Source organism: Denticeps clupeoides, chromosome 2 (genome assembly GCF_900700375.1).
Source record: "Denticeps clupeoides chromosome 2, fDenClu1.1, whole genome shotgun sequence".
Classification (NCBI taxonomy): Eukaryota; Metazoa; Chordata; class Actinopteri; order Clupeiformes; family Denticipitidae; genus Denticeps; species Denticeps clupeoides.
Genome location: NC_041708.1, coordinates 22734775 through 22756765, shown reverse-complemented (window position 1 = coordinate 22756765; position 21991 = coordinate 22734775). Strand labels below are relative to the sequence as shown.

The 21991-nt window shown below is 44.1% G+C and overlaps 1 protein-coding gene across 1 annotated transcript in view; it reads right to left on the bottom strand.

The window, feature by feature from the left end:
- Positions 1-21601, bottom strand: part of acvr2ba (activin A receptor type 2Ba) — a 28749-nt gene extending 7148 nt beyond the window's left edge. Inside the window, exon 1 of the mRNA XM_028967128.1 lies at positions 21426-21601. Within this exon, the coding sequence (XP_028822961.1) occupies positions 21426-21477 (52 nt within the window). The 5' untranslated portion in view covers positions 21478-21601. The remainder of the gene's footprint in view (positions 1-21425) is intronic.
- Positions 21602-21991: the final 390 nt, after the last annotated feature.

The following is a 21991-nucleotide window of genomic DNA, read 5'->3' as shown; positions in this document are numbered from 1 at the left end:
GTCTTCATAGGCGAGTGTTTTACCCACTAGGCTACTACATAGCTACACCTACCTCTAGATTGCCAATAATACTTTACTATCATTATCAGTGGAAGGCTCACAATATAATCGGCTTATTAACATCCTCCCACCTCAAATATAAAACAAGAATCTTTCAGGAGCAACTAGCAATGCAATTATAGATAAAATATTATGTAAATGACTAATTTAAATTTTCAAATCCTGAGGATACTTTTAAAAAAAGCTCAAGGCCAAAATTGCAAAAATCTTGCTGATCCCCAAAGAAAATGTGTGACAATATGTTATAGATTAGTTGAAAAAAGCAATTAAATCAAAGATGAAGAATAGAGCTTCGTTCTATATACAAAAATGTCTAATCAACCTGGACACCAAAAAAAAAAAAAGTAAAAGGTAAAAAAAAAAATGTTTTTGCTAAAAATGATCCCACTGTAATAATAAAATACTGAATCACGAAGGTGTCAAACACACAGAATGATGCGTAAAGGCTTGCGGAGCTCGTACAACTGCGCTAGGGCGCAACCAAACCAGACCACGTAGAAATGCCCTGGTCGGAGAAAGCACGTTTTCTTTTACGCCATCTGGACAAGACATGGCCTCAAGATGCACTATGGGAAGAAAACAAGCCAGTGGAGGCAGGTCATGTGCATGTTACTTTGACACAAACCACCTGCCTAAACATTTAAGGAACAAGATGTTACCTAAGAAGAAGTCCACAGATCTTAATTTGATCCAGCATTTGAAAGATGTATTGGGTCAAATCCACTCAAATACCAAAGAATACTGGTGTTATGAAATCCATGTTTCAAACACAAGGAGACAAAACACACTAATGCTTGGATATCAGTAAAATATTGAACTGTTTGGTCCATCCTGCACGATCTAATACGCCCTTATGTACTGCAAGATTTCAGAGAATTCATTTCTAAACTGGTCCAGAAATGTCTAGTGATTGGACATTAACTCATGGGAAGGGGCTTTTGCCTAATGGCCATCTATAGTTAAACAGTAGCCTAGCGTATAATATAGCCTGTTAAAGGGTCCCTTTTTTCTCATGGTGCAGAATTACAGCCACTTCGATCCAGGTCCCACAATGAGATTTCCCCAGGACGCACCACTCCGTTGTCTACAGCATTAAATTCTAATGACTAGAGAGGCGGGACAAGGAGGAGAGTGGCCTACAGAAGTTGAGCAGAAATTCACGTAAATTCAACACCATTCACAAACCACAATGTTTGGTGCAGACAGGAAGTAGTCAGCGTTTTTCAGAAAAAAATATCACGTTACTGAACTCACTAACACATTTGTGCTAATTTTTACATCCAATCACCGAACAACTGCAATGCTTCACACATATGAAAGCCATGACGGTCGTTGGAGATACTTTAAGGGAGGGGTGGGAAAATCTCTGGGTGGATAAAGCATGAGAAACAGGAGGTAACCTTTCCCCTTATGACGACATCAGGGGAAAAATTCCAGATCAGACCGTCAGACCGAAGCAGGATGACCAAAGCTCACTTTACACCTACACTTTCAGCCACTGCAGGACCATAGACAGGCTAGGGGAACTCATATTAAATGTTAAATTAATCTCACAAAAGGGAAATTTTCATGACCGGAAACCTTGAAGCTGTAAGCTTCCTGGTAAGTTAAATGTCCAATCAATGCTGTGGCTTCTCCCCCTCAACCCCGGAAGTGCAACTCGCACACAGACAAAAGGAACTGAGAAAGTTTGATGAAGCACAGTCGACCAGTCGAAGAGCTAACCGCAGCAAAATGACAACTGTATCCAAAAAGCTTCTGAACAGACTTATCGTGGCCAAAAACCAACGTACGGACTCTACCGCAGGATACCTGCACCGTTTGTATACCATCAATATTTGGCCAATACGCCACCCAGTTTGAACCAAATTCCTTCACTTTACTCCATACAAAAACCCGGGTCATCCTGACATCCCAGCACCGCAGATCTGCAGGGAAGACGAGATCTCCCACTTATGCCCCTCAGCCTATAAACACACTCCACTGTTACCATCTAGTCAGACAGCTCAGCGGAAACATCTCCTTGATGCATACTGGGAGAAAAGATTTCGATATTTTCCAGCCAAACAACTATTTGTTGTTGTTCTCCACATTTCCTTGGAGCTTTTCACAACAGCCGCTTTGGCAAGGGCAGCGTGCCCTTGCAAAAGCAGATCTGACCCGGCTCGACCCCGGAGATTACGGCTCGCCGGCTCCTCCCAGCCAAAAAGAACAGCGGGGAGGAGTGTTTCGGCCCAGCCGCGAGAGCGTGGAACCCTGTTTACTATACAGCGCCGAATTTGGCAGAGCCGGGCGCGGCAGATGTTCTCGCCAATCTGTGCATTACGGTTGCTAGGCGACAGCAAATGTGGGAGCAGAGACGCAGCCTTGCACCCCCCCCCAGACAAAGCCCTTTTCAGTTAGAGAGTCTTTATATATAAAAAAAAATTCACACGTTAAAAAAACGCAACCACACATCCCGGCGTGGTAGAAAATAAAGGGGTGTTGCCAACACCCAGCTCGCCGCGGCGTACATTCAGCGGCCTCGATTACAGCCTCCCGCTGGAGATATTAGGGCTAATGGCAATAGCAGATGTCAGCGGCACAAAAGGAAGCACGCATCTCGTAATGCGGATACTTCGAGAGCCAGAACAGCCGGCCGGCCCCTTTTTTTGTGATTCGGGCCATATAATTTTACTGAAATCCAGACCTTGTTCTTGCGGGTTTATGCATCTCGGATGGCCATGGGGAAGTGCTAGGACTGTGAGGTGGGGGTGTGCGTGCAGCCTTGGTATAAAATCGTGTCTGAAAGCAGGCTTCATGTGGGCCGAGCCCAGGTTGATGAACAGAAAGAGTGTAGCATTGTAAAAACCAATAAAGAAGATACTGGTCTCCATTACCCAACCCATAAACCTGTGGTCACTGGTGCTACAAAGCTCAAAACCTGGTTGAAAAGAACAGGCATGAATATGAAGACAGAAAAATACAAAAGAAGCCAAATCCATGCAACGTACAAGGTTAGACTGCATTAAATGGTAAATTCTAAAGTGAAGTGATTGTCACATGTGATACACAGCAGCACATCACACGGTGCACACAGTGAAATTTGCCCTCTGCATTTAACCCATCACCCTGAGTGAACAGTGGGCAGCCATGACAGGCTCCCGGGGAGCAGTGTGTGGGGACGGTGCTTTGCTCAGTGGCTGCTCAGTGGCACCTTGGCAGATCGGGATTCGAACCGGCAACCTTCTGATTACAGGGCTGCGTCCTTAACCTCTAGGCTACCACTGCCCCATTTATTTAAATAAATTAGATTTATTTAAACAAAAAAACATGGTGCCCTACCCTCTAGAGCATCAACTGGAGACGCTTCATATTTTGCTTCTACAGAAGAAGAAAAAAAAAAAAAAAAAAAAAAAAAAAGACTTGACATTGCACCCAGATACAAGGTCTGACCACAGGATGCAAACACGACCAACCAACGCTTCACAGCTACATCACACCATTCAGCTGATGCTTAGAGAGGACAAACTGGCATTGGACATGAACGTCCATGTGTTCCTTACACAAACTCACATAATAAAACAACAACAACATCTAATTGGACAAAAACTACCCGAACCATGCACGGGATGGATAGCTTCCGATGAGACACTGCCAAAATACAAAATATTTATAATATGGTGAATATACAACCAAATCCATTATCTTATCAATTTAAAACTCTTGCATCACGCAGTGGCTGTTGACACCCAGCAGTAAATAAGAAACCCGGCCGGGGCTGCAGCAGCGTGCCGCTTTATTCACCACAATCACAGATGCGCTTTTCAAAAGCCAGAAGTTGTGAAGGCAGCGGCTAGAACGCCAGATGTTACTTGCTTTGCCATATAGCACCTCGGCACGTGTGAAAATTGACAGCAAAATGGTGACATTGGACTGGCTTAAGCAATACCAACGCACATTATACCACTAGCGATCATATCAGCGTTAGTCAAAGTGAGCTGAAGGTCGAAAAAAAATCTCTGCTGATAAATTAAACCTGTTGAAATGACTGCTCCATTAGTAAAAAAAAAAAAAAAGCCTTAAAAAGCCTTAAAAATGTTATTTTTAAGTGTAATCTTTGATCTCATACATGCAAATTCACTCAATATTCTGGGTTACCAAGTCTTTACAATTTGGCTCCGCCTCCCAAATTCACACTAAATACTCAGTGTCAATCCCTGAAATGTGTGATGTGCTAGTCTTGTGTGTGTTTATGTGTGTGTGGGCGATGCCGCGAAGCAGTCCTGCACCATTAAAGTGTATAAAGTGTGAAGCCGATAGCAGCATAACAGCAGAAGAAGAACAGAATATCTGTTTCCCAGGAAGAAGAGGAAAAAACACACACACCTGCTTTACCTGCTCCAGTTCTATATGCACCTCCTCAGGCCGCCTTTTACACTGTTTACAATACAAGGGCAGAAGCTGGGCAGGTGACTAGAAATAAATAGAATAAAAAAGAAAAGATAGAAATAATAATAAAAACAATAAGTCCAGCAATGGCTAATGGAAAATGCATATGTTCAAGTCCATATGCCTTATAGACTTCAAATTCTGCTGTTGGACCATCAATCTGTCAGCACAACTGAACAAAGGCAGCGTTTGGCAGATCGGCAGACTGGCAGCTCGTCCAATGAGGAGGGGGAGGAGGAGAGGGGGAAGAAGAAGAACAATTTTTTTTTTTTTTGCATGTTTGGCTCTTGTAGCAAATTAGGCCCAGAATAAACAGAGATGCTGCAAAGAGCTCAGGAAGCACAATTACGCTCTTAATGGCTTCAAATAAAACCGTAACACATTGAAAATATTTCAGGGTCATTTTAGGGGTTCCTGGTCACACTCAAAAGTTTCAAATCAAATGATTGTTTTAATTTGGAGACGACGACCACACATTTACATGACCTTCACAAGTAGTGGTTGCCCATCAATGGTTCACATCAAATCAACTAATTAAAAAAAATATCCACAATTGACTCCAATTTAATTATTTTGAGGCACAATTTAAAATATATATTTTCCTTTCTGAAGCAAATGGTACATAATAACTGCTTTAAGTACATAAAAGCAATGTTGAGGTGGAGGTAGGTGATTTCAAACATCACGTGTTGAACGCCCAAGTAGTTCTTCACAAAGTCTTCAGGCTGCTCTGATGATGATGATGGTCTTGTTTGTGGCTTCCTAATCCATTATTGCCATAATGAGGCCATTTGACTAAACACAATTATTTACCTTTTCTAAACCAACCCCCTTCCTACAGAAGACTAGTTTAAATAGAGAAAGTGTGTAACTCATCTGCTGAGTGCTCTACTGTGGTGTGTGTGTGTGTTCTCAAACCCCAACACCAGCCTGAAACCTCGAGTGCCGGGCTGTAATTACAACCAGAAGAGACACCACCAAAAAAAAAAAAAAAAAAAAAAAAGGAAACGAAACGAAAGCTCTGCACAGGAGGGCGACTGCTGGAACAGCAGCTCCACGGTGCACCAGGCTTCCAAGGTGCTCAACTATGGCAGAGGAAAAAAAAAAAAAAATCATAGACGTTTCTACAACACAGGAACATCATCCCGTGGAATTTGTTGCTCCTGAGATCTTAGGAATCTTAATATTTCGGGAATTCTTGGTGCAAGACCCCCCGCGCTGAACCAACAGCCAGTAAACTCACAACCTTTCAACCCAAATACAATAACGCAGATGAGGATAATATTCGGCAAAAGTAAATAAATGAATAGAAACAAACAAGAATCTAACAGGATGATTATGCTACAAACCTAGTGTGCAAACCAGTAAATGTTTAAAAAAAAAAAAAAAAAAAAAAAAACCCACACACACACACATCTAAAGAGATACGTGTTAAACACACTCTCCACTGGTGGCCTCGGCGGTTCACCAGCGCCGGGTGATTCATCGCGGCTTGTTGGCTCGGCCCGGCCGACTCCCCCTCATTGTTGTTTCTCGGCGGCGGGTTCGCCTGGAGACTCGGAGCGGCGTTGGTTTACTACGCTGGCCGGGCTTGGTGGAAAAAGCACCGTAGTTTCCGGTGTGGGAGTTGAAATACTTTTAAAAACAAGAAGTGGGGTTTCCTGCCCAGCGCAGTAAATCGTCTGTCTCCACTGATCCCAGTTCATCCAGGAGCCGAAGCAGTAAAGCAAGACCACGGTTCAGTTCACCGTGCAGACAAATATCTAATATTATCTGCGGCCGTGGCTGGCAAAACACCATGATTTTCATCACAGCGCAGCAACGCAGCAGAGCGGCTCCACACTGAACATCAACGGAGGGTTCGAACCGCAGGAAGAAATAATAAAAAAAAACCAGACCCACCCGCTGCACCTACGACGGATTCGAATCCTGCCTACGTTATGGACAACGTTTCCTTTTCTGCATGGACGCAGACCTCCATTCTGCACTGTCTGCTCTCTTCTGGAAACTAAACACACACATGCAAATCACCCACACTTTAAATAAGAAATATATAAAAGCGTATAAGCGTATTAATATTAAGGAGAGTTAAAATTAAAAAGGAGAGAGAGAGAGAGAGAGAGATTCTTAAGCAGAATCAAATGCAAATTACAATAACTGTTGATTGAGAAATCCATTAGTTTAAAAGAACAGCTTGATGGCAGGCCCGGGAGGGAACGCACTTACGGTACTAGTGACCCTCACGGGGGAGGGGAGAACTTCCCCTCACACACGGCTTTAAAAGCGGATAGTGGTTTTGCATGAAATATCATAATTCTGGCTCTGCAACCTGTTCATCCCACCCAAAGTCGGCAGGGACAGATTACAGGAGACCACATTTCATCTAACTGGGCCATTTTGTAACACACAGAGTGAAACGAAGATGAAGTCAGAGCTTTTACCATGAAGAAAAGGCCACGGGCGAAGTATTGATATCGATGGCGGCAGCTCCGCTGCTGCAAGTAAAACGATCCAGACAGGCGACCGCAGGAGCTCCGCTTTATTTCAGATGGAGCTGAAGAACGGGGAATTTATAAACCATCGGTGATTCGATGGTGGTCTGAGCCCCAAAAACATAGCATCCATATGGCAGTAAGCGATGTCTTATTTAAGTATCATGATACTTAAATAGTAACAAGAACAAACGGGGGGGAAAAAATAACACAACACACAAACCAAGGCGGAAAACGAGGTGATTCCAGAATCCCGTGTTGAGCTTCCAGAAGACCAAAAGGTGACTAGCCTGATCCAATCACCTTACCTGTGTGAAAAAATTGACCAATAAAATACGAGCACACCCTGGAAACAAAATGTCAGCTTGACTAAATCTACCAAGAAATTTCATTTATTAAAACAACCATCTAAATGTTTGGTTCAGTGGTGGGCGAGGCCTGAGATATTGCAGCATATGGACAAAACAAAACTTTTGGTATGCTTAACCTTTTCAAACCCACCATCAGGTTTATTATTTTTTTTATTACATTAACTCTTGAACAGTCTGCACAATCGGAAAAATTCCAACGGTTTCAGAAAGCAGCGATATTGCAGTGATATTTGTGTCATTACGGTAGTCTCTGGAAATATGAAGGTTCTACCACCATATGACAAAAGGCACATACGGTACAGGCCAAAAGTTGACACCTTCTCTTTCAATGAGTTTTTCATGACCATTTACATTGGTAGATTCTCACTGAGGTATCAAAACTATGAATGAACACGTGGAGTTATGAGACCTGGCCTCCACAGTCACCGGACCTGAACCCAATCGAGATGGTTTGGGGTGAGCTGGACCACAGAGTGATGGCAAAGGGGCCAACAAGTGCTAAACACCTCTGGGAACTCCTTCAAGACTGTTGGAAAACCATTTCAGGTGACGACCTCTTGAAGCTCATCGAGAGAAGGCCAAGAGTGTGCAAAGCAGTAACCAGAGCAAAGGGTTTTTGTTAAGTACATAACTCCACATGTGTTCATTCATAGTTTTGATGTCTTCAGTGAGAATCTACCAACGTAAAAAGTCATGAAAATTGAATGAGGAGGTGTCCAAACTTTTGGCCTGTACTGTACTTACAGCATGTTTTGTGACACTTTTACAGCTAAAACCACCAAGTTAGTCCAGGCGACCTGTTTAAAGTAACAGGGTATAAAGGGGTTAATATAAATCAATATGAGAACACAGCCATGAAAGCGCGTTGTGTTTGGATCTATATAATTAAAGCATGAACCGAAACGAAGAGAGCACTAGGTCAGACTCATGGCACACGCCTCATATTTTCTCCACTAATGAAAAGGCCATCATTAGATCATTAATACGTGTATGAGGAGCAACACTGCCCAAAGCATTCCCCGTAATGTTAAAAGAATCGAGCACACAAACACAGGCTTCAATTTGGTCCAGATTAAGATGGTGATTAAAACATCAACAAAGCTCAACAAAAATGTGATTTGTGCAGGAAATGTGTCAAGCTTTCAACCTTGCACAACTCACGAGTGTTTTTCCACTGCATTTTACAGCGAATTTTTACTAGAACTCATATTTCTGCCGTGACAATGTACATTTCCTACTTGTGGGACTAATAATGGATCTTGGCCTCATACTGGAGAACCCAGTGTGATTAAGGCAAGTTTACGTTGCAAGTGGGGTGGGGACGTCGGCCACCAGGCCAAATTGCGTTCCATGCTTTGCAGTCCTCACCGAATGGGTGCGAAAGACGTCAAATATCAGGCAGCTCCAGTTTCGGCTCGTTCACATTCGCGATTAGGGAAACGGCTTTGCGGGATTGTAAGTAAAGTCCAACTCGCCAATCCACACTGGCTCTGAATTTATTTTCCAGTGTAAAAACACACAACACTATTAATATTCAGACGGCCGATGGCCGAAATCAAGATCACAAGGCATACAGTCGACCGAAGACGACCCCGTAATTCCACCTTACCTGATGAATTACTGACAGACGAACGCAGAAACCCGCTGAGCGGCACACACCCCCCCCGGGTGCTGAACTGCCTACTGATTATGTTTGTGCACTTGATTGGAGATCACTAATTATAATCAATGCAACGAATCTGCTGAAACAAATATTTTATTCAATTTCAAAAATGTAATTTACATTTGTTTACAGTGCTCTATAGTAATCATCTCTCAATGTAACATAGCAGTTCCAAAAGATCGTCACCCATAAACACCGAGTTAATTAGCGGAATCGGTCGCCTCTAGAAGGGGCCGTGACGAACGTCACACAGAAACGTGCAATTGATGCCAGGGGCCTGAGAGGAGCGCAGTGCGCTCAGCTGCATTGTTGTTGTTGTAGTGGGGGATGCCATTGTCACCGCGGAGCGCAGTCCATTAACAGCGCACAAAGGGAGGTGCATCTCGGCCGACCACAGGGGACAGAGAGAGAGATGCGGGGAGGGGGCCATGCTTTCCCTGCCCTTCCCTCCGCTCCAATGCACACAATGGTGATGCCAACCCCCGACTTTATATACATTCTGCTTTACATAAAAGGTCAGGCGAGAGAGAAAAAAAAAAAACCTTCAAGCTTTCAGCTGTGTGTGCGCGCGCAGTTAGTCTACTTTTTAGCACCACTTGATTATATAATAAGCGTCTGGGCCGGAAGACATTTTCCAGGATGGTGTCAGGCAGCTATTTAGACAAAGCTTCTCCCACATTCACACACACACACACACACACACACACACACAAAAACCTTACTCAAAACTGGCATTTGTAAATGTTTGGTGATATTTTTTATTAGTTATATATTATATTGCACAAGTCATTAAATAACCTGCATATTAAAGCAAATCATCGCACTGTATATAATAACCCATTATTATATTATACTGTTATTGTACAGATAATTACATAATGCACTTTAGCTGTAAATAATAGTTTTCTTCTGCAATTCTGATTGGATGCATACTTATTTTATATATTATGTTCAAGTTTGTGATGAGTGCAAACAAAGAGATACATTTAGAATGTGCACATTTACAGCACAGAATTGTTTGAATCAATTTTCTTATATATCCGCCAAAAACATACTCACTTAATACTAAATTGCTCAGAGTATGTGTCAATACCATAATATATTTATTTATAAAGCTCTTTAAAACAAAAGGAACGGAGCAAAGAGCTGTACATTGAAATTAATTAAAAAAAAATGTAAAAAAAAAAAAAAAAAAGTAATTTCCAGGAGACAGGAGAGGCATGGACAAATTGTTCAGTAAAAATACAAAGGGGCAGTGGTGGCCTAGCAGTTAAGAAAGCGGCCCCGTAATCAGAAGGTATCCGGTTCGAATCCTGATCCACCAAGGTGCCACTGAGCAAAGCACCGTCCCCACACTCTGCTCCCACGGCGCCTGTCATGGCTGCCCACTGCACACCAAGGGTGATTGTGAAAAGCAGAGGACACATTTCACTGTGTCACCATGTGCTGTGCTGTGTATAACAATGACAATCACTTCACTTTCACAGAGGCATTCCTCTCTGAACTACTTTGTTTCTTACATTTTTATGTCTACATCCGTCAAGGTGCGACTGAGGTGCCACTGAGCAAAGCACCGTCCCCACACACCGAGGTGCCACGCCGACCCATCCCATGTCATGGCTGCCCACTGCTCACCAAGGGTGTTGGGTTAAATGCAGAGGACAAATTTCCACTGTGTGCACCGTGTGCTGTGCTGCTGTGTATCACAAGTGACAATCACTTCACGAGTTGTTCTTTGTGTCCAGAGAAGATCTAAGCTGGCGGAGAGTCTTCTGCAGTGGCTGTAAAGCCCAGTGAGATACTGCTTGTGATTTTGGGCTATACAAAACAAACAGTTGTTTTTGTGTACATTGTACACAATTAAAAAAAAAAAAAAAGATTTAGACCTAATTTATACTGGTGTGGGATATGTTTGTGTGAGCATGTAATACAAGTCCTACATTTAGACATGCATGTACTTCCACATGCAAGAGCATGAAGATGTTCCAACATTCCACCCCCCCCCAAACGATCCAGGTTCACTGGGGGTCAACATCACAGGGTATGAGTTTCAAAGGGCCATATGATCACACAAAGCTATTTGCATTTGTATAGGAATGCGACTGACCCCAAAGTCTGACATCAACAAAAGGGGCATAATGATGATGGACACAAGCATTTTGCATTATAAATGTATCCCACACTAACATACCAGATGCCACAACCCGCATCACAAGCAAGGCAGACATCCAAAAAATACATTTTAAAATCAAGATAATCATGCATGCTTCAGATCACTGATCTCCAGTCCCAGAGGGCCAAATAAGGAGGAGAGTATGTTCTCCACATCACGCACACTGAGCACACTGATTCCCATCAGGCAGGGTTTTCCCACAATGCAAGTGACCTACAAAGCCAACAGCAGCTCCAATGCTGTTAAAAACAAACGTTGCTCTCTGTCGTTTTGGAGGACATGTATGAATGCTGGAGATACTTGTGAGAAAACAAAGATGAATGTGAACCAATCTTTTTAAGATGAGTGAAGAGCTGTCCCAGCAAACACCTGCTTTCTTTTCTCATCCCTTCTGAAAGAAAGGGTCCGACACCACGCCGACCGTGCCACAAGCCTGTTCCGATGAACCCGAGTCCTCCCCTCCCCCAGAGACCCTGTTATTTTAACCAACGGTGTGACGGTTGAAGAAGAGCACCAACAATAAAAGGCAGCACGATTTCTTTTTCCTGCGCTCTTCTTTCCTCTCCCGCCTCCATCAGCACTCAGACGCGCTGCTGCACTCACCCAGGGCCTGGCAAGCGGCCAGCTGGATGCCAAAAAGGGCTTTTCCTTCTCCGCCTCTCCCCCTCATTCAGATGCTATCTCTAATACCACTCTATTTATAGCTGCTGGCACGACACCAGCCACAGCAGAGCCCCAGCGCGGGGTGAAGGAATCGGTAATAATAACTATTATAATAATAATAATAATAATAATAATAATAATACACAAAGAATGGACACTTCTATGCAATGAGTTTTGCTAGTTAAAATAATAATCATTTACACCCTGCACCCATGGCTGGAGTGGGGGGTGTTTAACTACTAAACAAGAGTAAAATATATCTAAAATAAATTACATAAATATCCAATTTAATGTGTGTAACTTAATATATGTAATATTGCAATTAAATGAATTAAGCCAAATGTAGCTATTTTAGCTTTTAATTTCCATCATAATTACCAGTTAAATAACTAAATAAAACCATTCAAACATATTTACTATGCAAAGGTCGGAATAAAGAGTGATATTTTCACTCTGTCAGCGAGCGCTCAGGAGACGAGAGGGTTTCTGAGGTCACCCAGAGACAGTGAGGGGTAAAAAGAAGTCCCGAACACAGTGTGGATGTTGAGGAGACCTCATTTCAACACAGGAGGCACTTTTGCATCACCGGTGGAAAAGTTTAAAAGTGGGTCACGGCTGTAGCAGCGTTCGCTTTACAGAATAATGTATGTGACACTGGCTGCGTCCCAGGCAGCAGTCAAACGGGAACATTTTGGTACCACACGGGCCCGAACACGTTCGAGCAGCATGCATCTATTTTTGTAGGCAGATCAAATAGATTCCCAAACATCAGTAAAAGTGCGCTTATGTTTTGACATGTACAGAAGATGATTCTGGCAAACAGAGCGGAAGCTTAAAATTCATGTATTCGTTATCAAAAATAACTATGAATGAAAATGATAATAATTAGGAGGTCAAGTTAAGTGGTTTTCAATTTTCACAATGTTGGAGATGGCAACAACTAAAACAAATTCAGCCAATCAGCACAAATGATTCACTTTTTTGCAATTGATCAGCCGCAGCCACCTAATCAGTTTTACTTCAGTGTTACTGAACATGCAGACAATGCTGGCCATATATGCTCAATATCCGCGAAAGATCATCCACAACAGTGTTCTGCACGAAAGTGGGGGTAAACCATGGCTGCGTGTCCCTTATAATGGCTGCGAGGCCGATATTCATTGGGCTTACCGAGTGGTGGTAAGGGAGTACTGATGCTGCTGTGTCGGTGTGGAAAGGGATCACATGCTCTTCAACTTGCAATTTGCCTTTACTGGCAAGTTCAATGTCAAGATAGTCACAAAAAAAAAAAAAAAAAAAAATCCTATTCATTTCTTAGGAATTATTTATACTAGATGGCCACTGCACTGCAATTGTCTGACACCAACATCACTCTTGCACTTCTGGTTACACAATTTTGTACCGCAGGCTGAAAATTCAAGCATTTTAGAACACAACAAATCATAAAGTTTGTCGTGAAATCCTGGAGGGACTGAATTTGCTAGTGTGCAAAGCCGGTATCATTTGCGGTCAGATTACAGACAATATATTGCTTAATGAAATTGCTTAAATCACAATATTTTGCTTAATCTTGTAGTCTATCAGGTATGGCAGTATAAACAACAAATGGCTTAATAGGCATATCATATTGTATTGTTATCATATTGTAATATAGACTCCCACCCTTTTCCTCAAGAAACCAATTTCATTTCTACATTGAGAACGACACCCCATTTGTTCTGCATTTACGTTTTGTCGACCAGAAGTCAACATTTTCTGCCCGCTGACGGCAGGTGGTGAGACGACGGCCCTCTTGACCCCACTTAAGACTAAAGTAAACCTATAGTAGCTATTTTGACATTGTCTAATGAAACTGCATATATAAGTGGCCATTGTTTGGGCTTCTTCAACAGCAGCTGGTCAGATCTTGGGTTTTCCACAACAAAAGAACAGCCTCAAATCAGCAGGGCTTTACTGCCACCATTTGTCCAGCAGAAGCATGGAACCCACCCCTGTCTGCTGCCATTCATGACAATTCTCATTATTGTGGTAAGTATGGCTCAGGGCCGACTAACAAAGGCAGATAGATCTTGCGGCATCTCCGAATCTACTGACATGATCGAGAAATTCTCAGCAGGAAGAGGATGAGTGCAATGGGGGAAGGGGAAATTTTGATTTATAGATTAGTTCAAAACTCCAGAGTATACTGGCAAATGCAAAGAAGATTACATTATGAATATAGTGGTTCTCACACCATAGAAAAACATTAAAGTTCAATATTTTTAAAGTGAAAACAAAGTAACACGTTTCGTTCTGCATCCACGACTAATTAAACATGTGAAATCCGCAAAGATGCCAATATTTTGGTTTTCCATTTAGGTCCAGGCACAGAAGATCAGAGTTGGGAAACCGCGGCCAGAAGAGGACGCGGTGATGGGCTGCGGCAGCTGCGGATCGAGACAAGAGACGGAGGGGTCACCAGAGGGGCCTGGGAGTGGCGATTAAACACTGCATACCTCCATCTGGAGAAAGAGGAAACGAGACGGGCATCTGCTGCATCTCCATCTCAAAACGCGAGCGGGAGGACGTGAATAATGAGGCCTGGTCGCGGCGAAGGCGACCCGCAACCCGTTCGCAGTCTGTCCGTTCTCCGGAGGGAACTGGGACACGAGCCGGTGATGGAGGTGATCCCAAGCGCTGCACGCTACTGGTCGTCAAACAGAAATCACGAGGCAGACAGACACACCGTTTCATGACAGCTGCCAAAATACAAAACTGCTCAACAAATTGAGTCTATTAACTTCTGGTCAGCGTTTGTTACGATTATATCACTTGCTTCCGAACTCAAATTTCAACTGGCTGACAAGCATTCTAAGAATACGGACTGTTGTAAGAACGTTGTTGCTTAGCAACGAGAAAAACAAACACTGGAGACAATAAATTTTCAGTTTTGCACGTGGTCATCCGAAAAGTCAATTGTACAAATAAACAGTTTAAAATGTTATAAACATGCTCATTTGGTGAGCACGGTGAGCACCATTGTCATTTATCATATTGGCAATGGAACACACGTTTGCCTTAATTCATTATTAACTTACAACCTTTTTCAACATTTATTGACACCCTCCCCTATATTAACCAAATCTAATATTTGCATTAAAAAAAAGATTATACTCCTCAGGAATATAGCGTGAGTATTTATACATTGCAGTTTAAAACATGTTGGTGTTTTACTCTAAAAACACCATTTGGGCCTTAAGGCAGTTCAGGGTTCCAGCAGTAAACACTGGAAGCTTTGTTCTCTCCCCTGCCCCGAAAAAACATGTGGATCACTGGGACGTGGTGTCAATATCCTCAGCAGCTGAAAAAGGAGCGAACTTTTGCGGGCCCCTCCCACCCTCACAGGCCCCTCCCACCTTCACCCTGCCCCCATCGCAGCGCACGACGTGGGGCCGCGGCTCCGCAAACACAGCTCCGCCGCCTGACATCTCTCAGCGCAGACAAAGTGACACAAAGGCAGAGGGGGGCCGCAGCGGGTGCTCAGGCCCCCCCCCACCAGACAAGGGCCACTGCCACCCCCCTCACACAAATGGACAAGCATGGTGGCGACACCAAAAAAATATTTGATCTCTCAAAATAATTGTGTGCAATCCTCATATGAGCACAAATATACTTTATTACAAAAAAATGAGTTCCTTTCGAAAACCTGATTACAGACCCATGCAAAGCCTACCATCAGTCACCATTGACTGTGTGGGACCATCTCAACACCGCAGTGACGGTGACGTGGCACGCTGGTGTCGCAGCTGGTTAGGGAGGGGAGGTTGAAGAAATTAAACCGGTTTGAAGATGCTTTCAGACTCAAAAAGTTGTAAAGTAAAACAAGAAAATGTCAATCCCTTCATACTAGTAGAAAAAAAAATGTTTAAACTGATATTGAAAACTGATTTAAAATTATACCAGTTAAAAAAAAAAAAAAAAAAAGAACCCCAAAAATACCAAACCAGCAGTTGTCCTGGGGCCAGTAAATGACCTCTGATGAAGGGCCAGAAGACGCCAAACTCAAATTTTGCATGACAACAGCTGGGCTACAGGCTCCTAGACTCACATACACTAAAATGGTCAGTGTGTGTGTGTGTGTGTGTGTGTGTGTGAGAGCAGAATTATACACTCTTTATTTCCCAGCGACCGGAGTCGGCTGTAAACATTCGTCTCTCGTCACCACTTCAGCCTGACGCGGGGTCGGCTAAACCCGGAAGGGCCGAGTGCTGCGCATGATGCGCGCCGCAACCTACGGCAGATAAAGGCCAGCGGAATATCGCTGTTCACGTAGCGCATTCCACCCGTGGAGCTTTTTCGGCTGATAGACTTATCAGCGGAGGTAAACACACAGCAGGACGAGAGCGGTGAGCTAAGGCAGGACGCTTAAATCCTCCAATGCGTGTTTCTCACATGGTGAAACCACATTAAAACTTTAATCTTGTTTTATCAATAAGCTGGGGGGCATTCAATTTTACTGAAAGAGCAAAAATTTCAAATGAAGTGCAATGAAGACCTCAAAAATATAAAATACATGACTGTTTGGTATTCATGGAACTTTCTAGTATCAACATAAGGATTTTTCCAGAGTATGGAGGGAAAAAAAAAAAAATCCCAGGACCGGAGTAGACTGAATAATAACAATCATGACACTGCGTGTCTAAACCAACTAAAACTTCATATGGGACCAAAAAAACAAAAAGGCCAGAGTGACGTTGGACAATTTGCACTGAATCAACCCCAGCGGCTGATCAACAACAAAACAGTGTAGACTAAACGTGGGGCCATTTTCATCTTCCACCACCAAATTGTCTTATTATTTCCAAGGTGAGCATTACCGTTCTGGAACCAATTAAGACACACACCAAGGGGAAAAAAAAACGACAAAGTAAGGATTTGCACATTTCTGGAGTTAATTATGCGCATCATGACAGGAGGAATTTTGCTCGTTTCTTTGCGCCCGCTGCTTCATCACACACCGCAAAAAGTGATAGAGCGGATCTGCGAGCTGATTCACGTTGCACGATTAGGCTCCATTTTTTTTTTTGCGCCACTGTGGTGTAACAGGACATGGCATGGGGGGCCATTGGCAACCTTGGTGGTCCATCTACCAGGTCTCCCCAGCGCTGCCTCAGCCACACCCATTTAAAGGGTCACAAATCAGATTTCACAAGATCTTTAAGGGGGGTTGTGCCTTTACACAACTCTCATGGTCTGATTTCACCGCTCACACGATGGCGTTTTAGTGGCTTTAATTCAAGTCTAACCGTCCTTCAGCCTGCCAGTGAACCCAGGATATGGTGAAGTGGAACAGAAACGTGGACTTTGCTGCATGAAACCCCGACTGTTGACAGAGTCGGAACACAACACTGCTGAATGCACACAAATCTCACGTCGGGCTCATTTTAAGACTTACCACTCGTTAAAATTTCACACACACACACACACACACACACACACACACATATATATTTTATATATAGATGAATGGTGTCAGGCTACGTAAGGACCTGTCTCAATGCCAGGTTCCTGGTTACAGCAGATCTGACACCGGCCAATATCTGCAACGCCAAGCTCCACAAAACCATGACGGCCCAACGTGAGGGCCATTTGGAGCAAAGCCCACATGACGACCGGGCCGCAACACCCGGCGATTTGGAGCAGACCCGAATAACGTGCGGCTCGGCAGAGTCAAAACCGGCGCAGACTGCAGTTTGAGGATTATTTGAATAGGACCAGGGTCCACTCCAACGATGTTGATTTAGGAGCTCACATGTACTGATAGGGGCGTGTACACTGTCTGCAGGCTGGACCAGAACCGGAGAAGGCCTTCTTTGTCATTTAAGATGTTTCGATTGCGAGCACAAGGTGACCGACATGCTCATAACTCAGTATTATTTTGTTTTACTTCTCCGGCAAATACATTACAAACAAACACACTTCCCCTTTAATTCTGCATAAAAATTCCCTTATTTTCCCATCAAGTTAATTATTTGCACAAACTGCTTCATATCCGATTATTTTCTGTCTTTCTGTGCAATTTTAACCCTCCAAACTCAAACTAGATGAACTCTCCTCACTAACGCAACACAAATCAAGAATGACCCACAAACTTGCACGTGTGTGTGTATGAGGTTTCTTCAGACCTCTCGTTTTAAATTCTAACGTTATCAGCACGAGGTCCGTCATCAGATTGAAAAGCTCCTACATGCAGAGGTAACGTAATTAAGCCCGTCAGTCATTATATGCGCCGCAAACACAAAAGAGCCAGAGCTCTTAGTTTATTATGATCAGAGCAGGAGCTGGCTTTTTATCTGGAACACAGAGTGTTCTCTAAAACACACAGTATCTGACACCGAAAAATTACTTTACGTAATTTTTACGTAATTACAGGCTTCTTTACGTACAGATCAGAAAACCAGCATAATCTTAAATCATAAAAATATAGAAATGTAAACAGCGTTGGTAGCAGATGTCAGGCTCTACTGCTTCTGCCGATTCATTTCTTAGAATGTCTGGTTAATCTGAAACCCCGGGTCCACTAACCCCCAAAGCTGCAAGTAACTCATGGAAGTATGGAGCAGTATAAATATTACAAAAATAGTTCATATTTAAGACATATTTTGTGACCTGCATCCCCAGTCAGCAAGCGTGACGAAAACGCGCACATCACTTTCTATTAGAAATTATGACGTGTTGGGCAGTCGCTGCGGTGCAAATCAACCCATCAGCCAGTAAACCCTTTTTGTTGCATAACCTCACTAAATGGAAAAGCAACTTCACAATTATATTAAAATGAAAAGGCTAGAAAAGAAATGCAATTTATGTAATTCTACATGATGTATGTGGTTGCAAATGGATCAGACAGGAAAAAAGTAAAGGGGGGAAAATATATATATATATATTTCAGGTGTGAGGTCTGAATCTTGGTGGTAAAATGTGTCCTGTCTCTTTAAATGCCTCTTCTTGCTGGAGGCAACCCATCCCCCACAATGCCCCACCACTCATGTCCAACGAATTAAAAAATGCGAAAAAAAAAAAAAAAAAAAAAAACAAAAGACATTGCACACTCTTGCATTATGGGAGAATGGGCGGCATCTCGTGAACGTTGCTACCCGATTAAGAGTTGCACCACCGGCGCCCGTTACGGCAGAGAGGGAGCGAATCTGTCTCATGGCACCGCCCATCCCCCACTACACCATGTGGCCAAATAAAAATCCAGCAACTGTGCGCGCACACACACACACACACACACACACAGACAGAGAGATTCTTAATAAATATGTCTGCGACTGATCTTAATAAATGCAGTCTGACGAAAACATGGTCACACACATACAATAAAAGGACAATAAATGCCCTATCACTCACACACACACACACTTGTCTGACGCCATCGTCACGGGGAACCTGGGAACAAAACCGAGCCTGGGCTCCACTCCGCTCTCCAGCAGAGTCCACGGGAAAAACAACTGACAAGCGAAAGAGTGCTGCATCCACAATGAGGCCCGGCCGGCAAGGCCCTTTGTGTCCTCGGAAAAAGCTAGAGAGTGTGAGAGAGAGAGAGAGAGTGAGAGAGTGTGTGTTATTCTCCACCTTTCCAAAAGCCACGCCGCCCTCGCTGCCTTTTACTACCACAGCGGTCGGAATGCACCCAGTAAAGGCCGTTACACAATGCGGCCCGTCCGCAGCCAAAACAGCGGCGTTTCGCGGGCCCGCCCCCTCCTCGCAGCGCCGCTGAAGAATTTACAATTCTGGCATCGGAGATCCGAGCGGCGGCGAGGGAGGGGGGCAGCTCGGCGGGGGCAATTCCGCTCCGCTGCGAGAGCAGCCGCTGCTCCTGACAGCCCATTCAGCGGAAGAAGAATGAGGAATTCTACGGTGTCCTGTGGCACAAAAGTGACTGAGCGCTGCTGGGGGGTGGCGATGGGAGGGCGGGGTATTAGCACAAGGTTTTTCCCCGTCATAGCGGGACAATGCGGGGAGGAAGCGGCCAGGCCAGGCCGGTCGTCTCCCGCAAGATAACAAACCAATGTCACCGTAACAACTATATGGCATAAATGACAGCGTTATTTAGAGCATGTCAACTGAGATTCGTAAGTGTGTGTGTGTGTGTTCGTGCAACAGCTGCGCATTGAAACTGACAGCAGTACCGAGGTGCTGTGCCAAAAAAAAAAAAAAAAAAAAAACACACTCTTGCACGTCGTATTCATAACCACGTAACATTATGGTTCCATGACATGCTTACATGATGCATTTATTAATCCGGATTAACAGGAAAGAAAAATTCATCTGTATCCTGATCTAACGAAGTTTCCAATAATAACAGCAGCAATGAGAATAGAAGCGTCAATATAAACCACAATAACCAGGGTCTCTACTTCCAAAATAAAAATTTATATCCTGCAAAAAAAAAAAAAAAAAAAAAAGCTGCTTACACCAAACATGCCTCATAAATATCACCAAAGAGAGTTTAAGCCACGATTAAGATGATCAAACGCAAATATAAAAAAGATAAAATTGCTGGAATTCATGACACTATCGGGATAGAACTGGGGGCGCACAGATGCGCGCGCGCGCACACACACACACACACACTCCTCCCCCCAAACTCGTCAAAACAAGGAGGGAAGTGAACCGCACAAAAAAGCCCCCCACGCACGGGTCCGAATCACGCACACGCACCAACAACAAAGCAGGATGTAAACAAACAAACAAACGCGACGTCACTTCAGCCCCGTGTCACCGCCATTGTGTCACGCAGAGACCCCGCTGCCGTTTATTCATCAACAATGCAAACAAAAAGCCCTTATAATAACCGAGCGTGTCCACGAATAATAATAAGGGAGACACACGAGACAAAACGTGGCTTCTTTCATATTTCAGCGAGGTGAGAAATACACATGGCCAGCAAACAATAAAGAAATAAATCATATATTATATAATAAAACATCCAGGACATTAACAATGCATGCATATAACATAGAAATGTAATTTCATTCGTCTTCCAGCTGCCGTTCCCTGGTCAACATGGAGGACTCTGACATTTTATTATGGTTATTATTTTTATTATACATGCAGATGCGATCCATACGCGGGGCATCAGCGTGGTCCTGATCAGAAAACAAACCCTCACAATATGAATATGAATCATATTATAATGCCGCTCCGTTCACAAATAAGAGCTGGAGCACTTGCATTCGTGCAATAACGATGCCCCGGGTGCCATCTGACTCCATAATTAATGATTCGCTGGTTCGTGTTTCCACCTTTATTATTGTTACGTGTCACGTTGTGTCGTGGTTTTGCCCGCCACGCGGTGATAATTGTGACACATTCGACAAAAAAAAAAAAAAAATCCACACGTACGTACGTAATATCTGTATATATCTAAACTGATCTAATTTACTCCACGTGTGATTTAAAGCCTGGAGGAGCCCACGGACACGCCACAGAACCCGGGAAGCCCAACCAGCGGACTCGTCGCGAAAGGTCACCCTTTAGGGGGAGGAACGACAAGCCGACAGATAAGGGGAATAAAGTCGGGGTCCTACCTGCGCAGAAAGTTCCCAGAAGAAGCGCAAAAGTCGCCCAGGAGCCGAACATATTCCTTCAGTGCGAGAGCAACGCGCCGCCGGATCGTGTCCCGTTCAGCCCGCTTTCCTCGGGGAACATTTACCAGTAAAAAAGGGGGGAAATCCGCAGACGTAGAAGCAGGAGGAAGGGAGGAAGGAAGGAAGGGAGGAAGGAAGGAAGGTCTCCGGCCGCCGAATTCGAGTTGTTTTGCGCCGCTCGCGTGCGCGCAGACCCCCCTCCCCCGAACCGCGCCGGGGCTGCGAGCAACTTCCACGCCGCGCACAAATCCACGACGCTGGGGCGCGGGTGGGGGGGGGAAACACGCACGGACCACGCGGGGAGAGGGGGGGACGCGCGTCGAGCTCCGCCGGGACAGCGGGAGGAAGGAACCCGGTCCGGTGTCGACCAGCCAGGAGCTGAACTGAGTCCAAAATGGCTCCTGAGCGCAGCGCGCAGGCGGCAGGAAGACCCGGATGTTTAAATACAAAGGCAGGAATGCGAGGAGGAGGAGGAGGAGGAGGAGGAAGAGGAGGGCAGGGGAGCG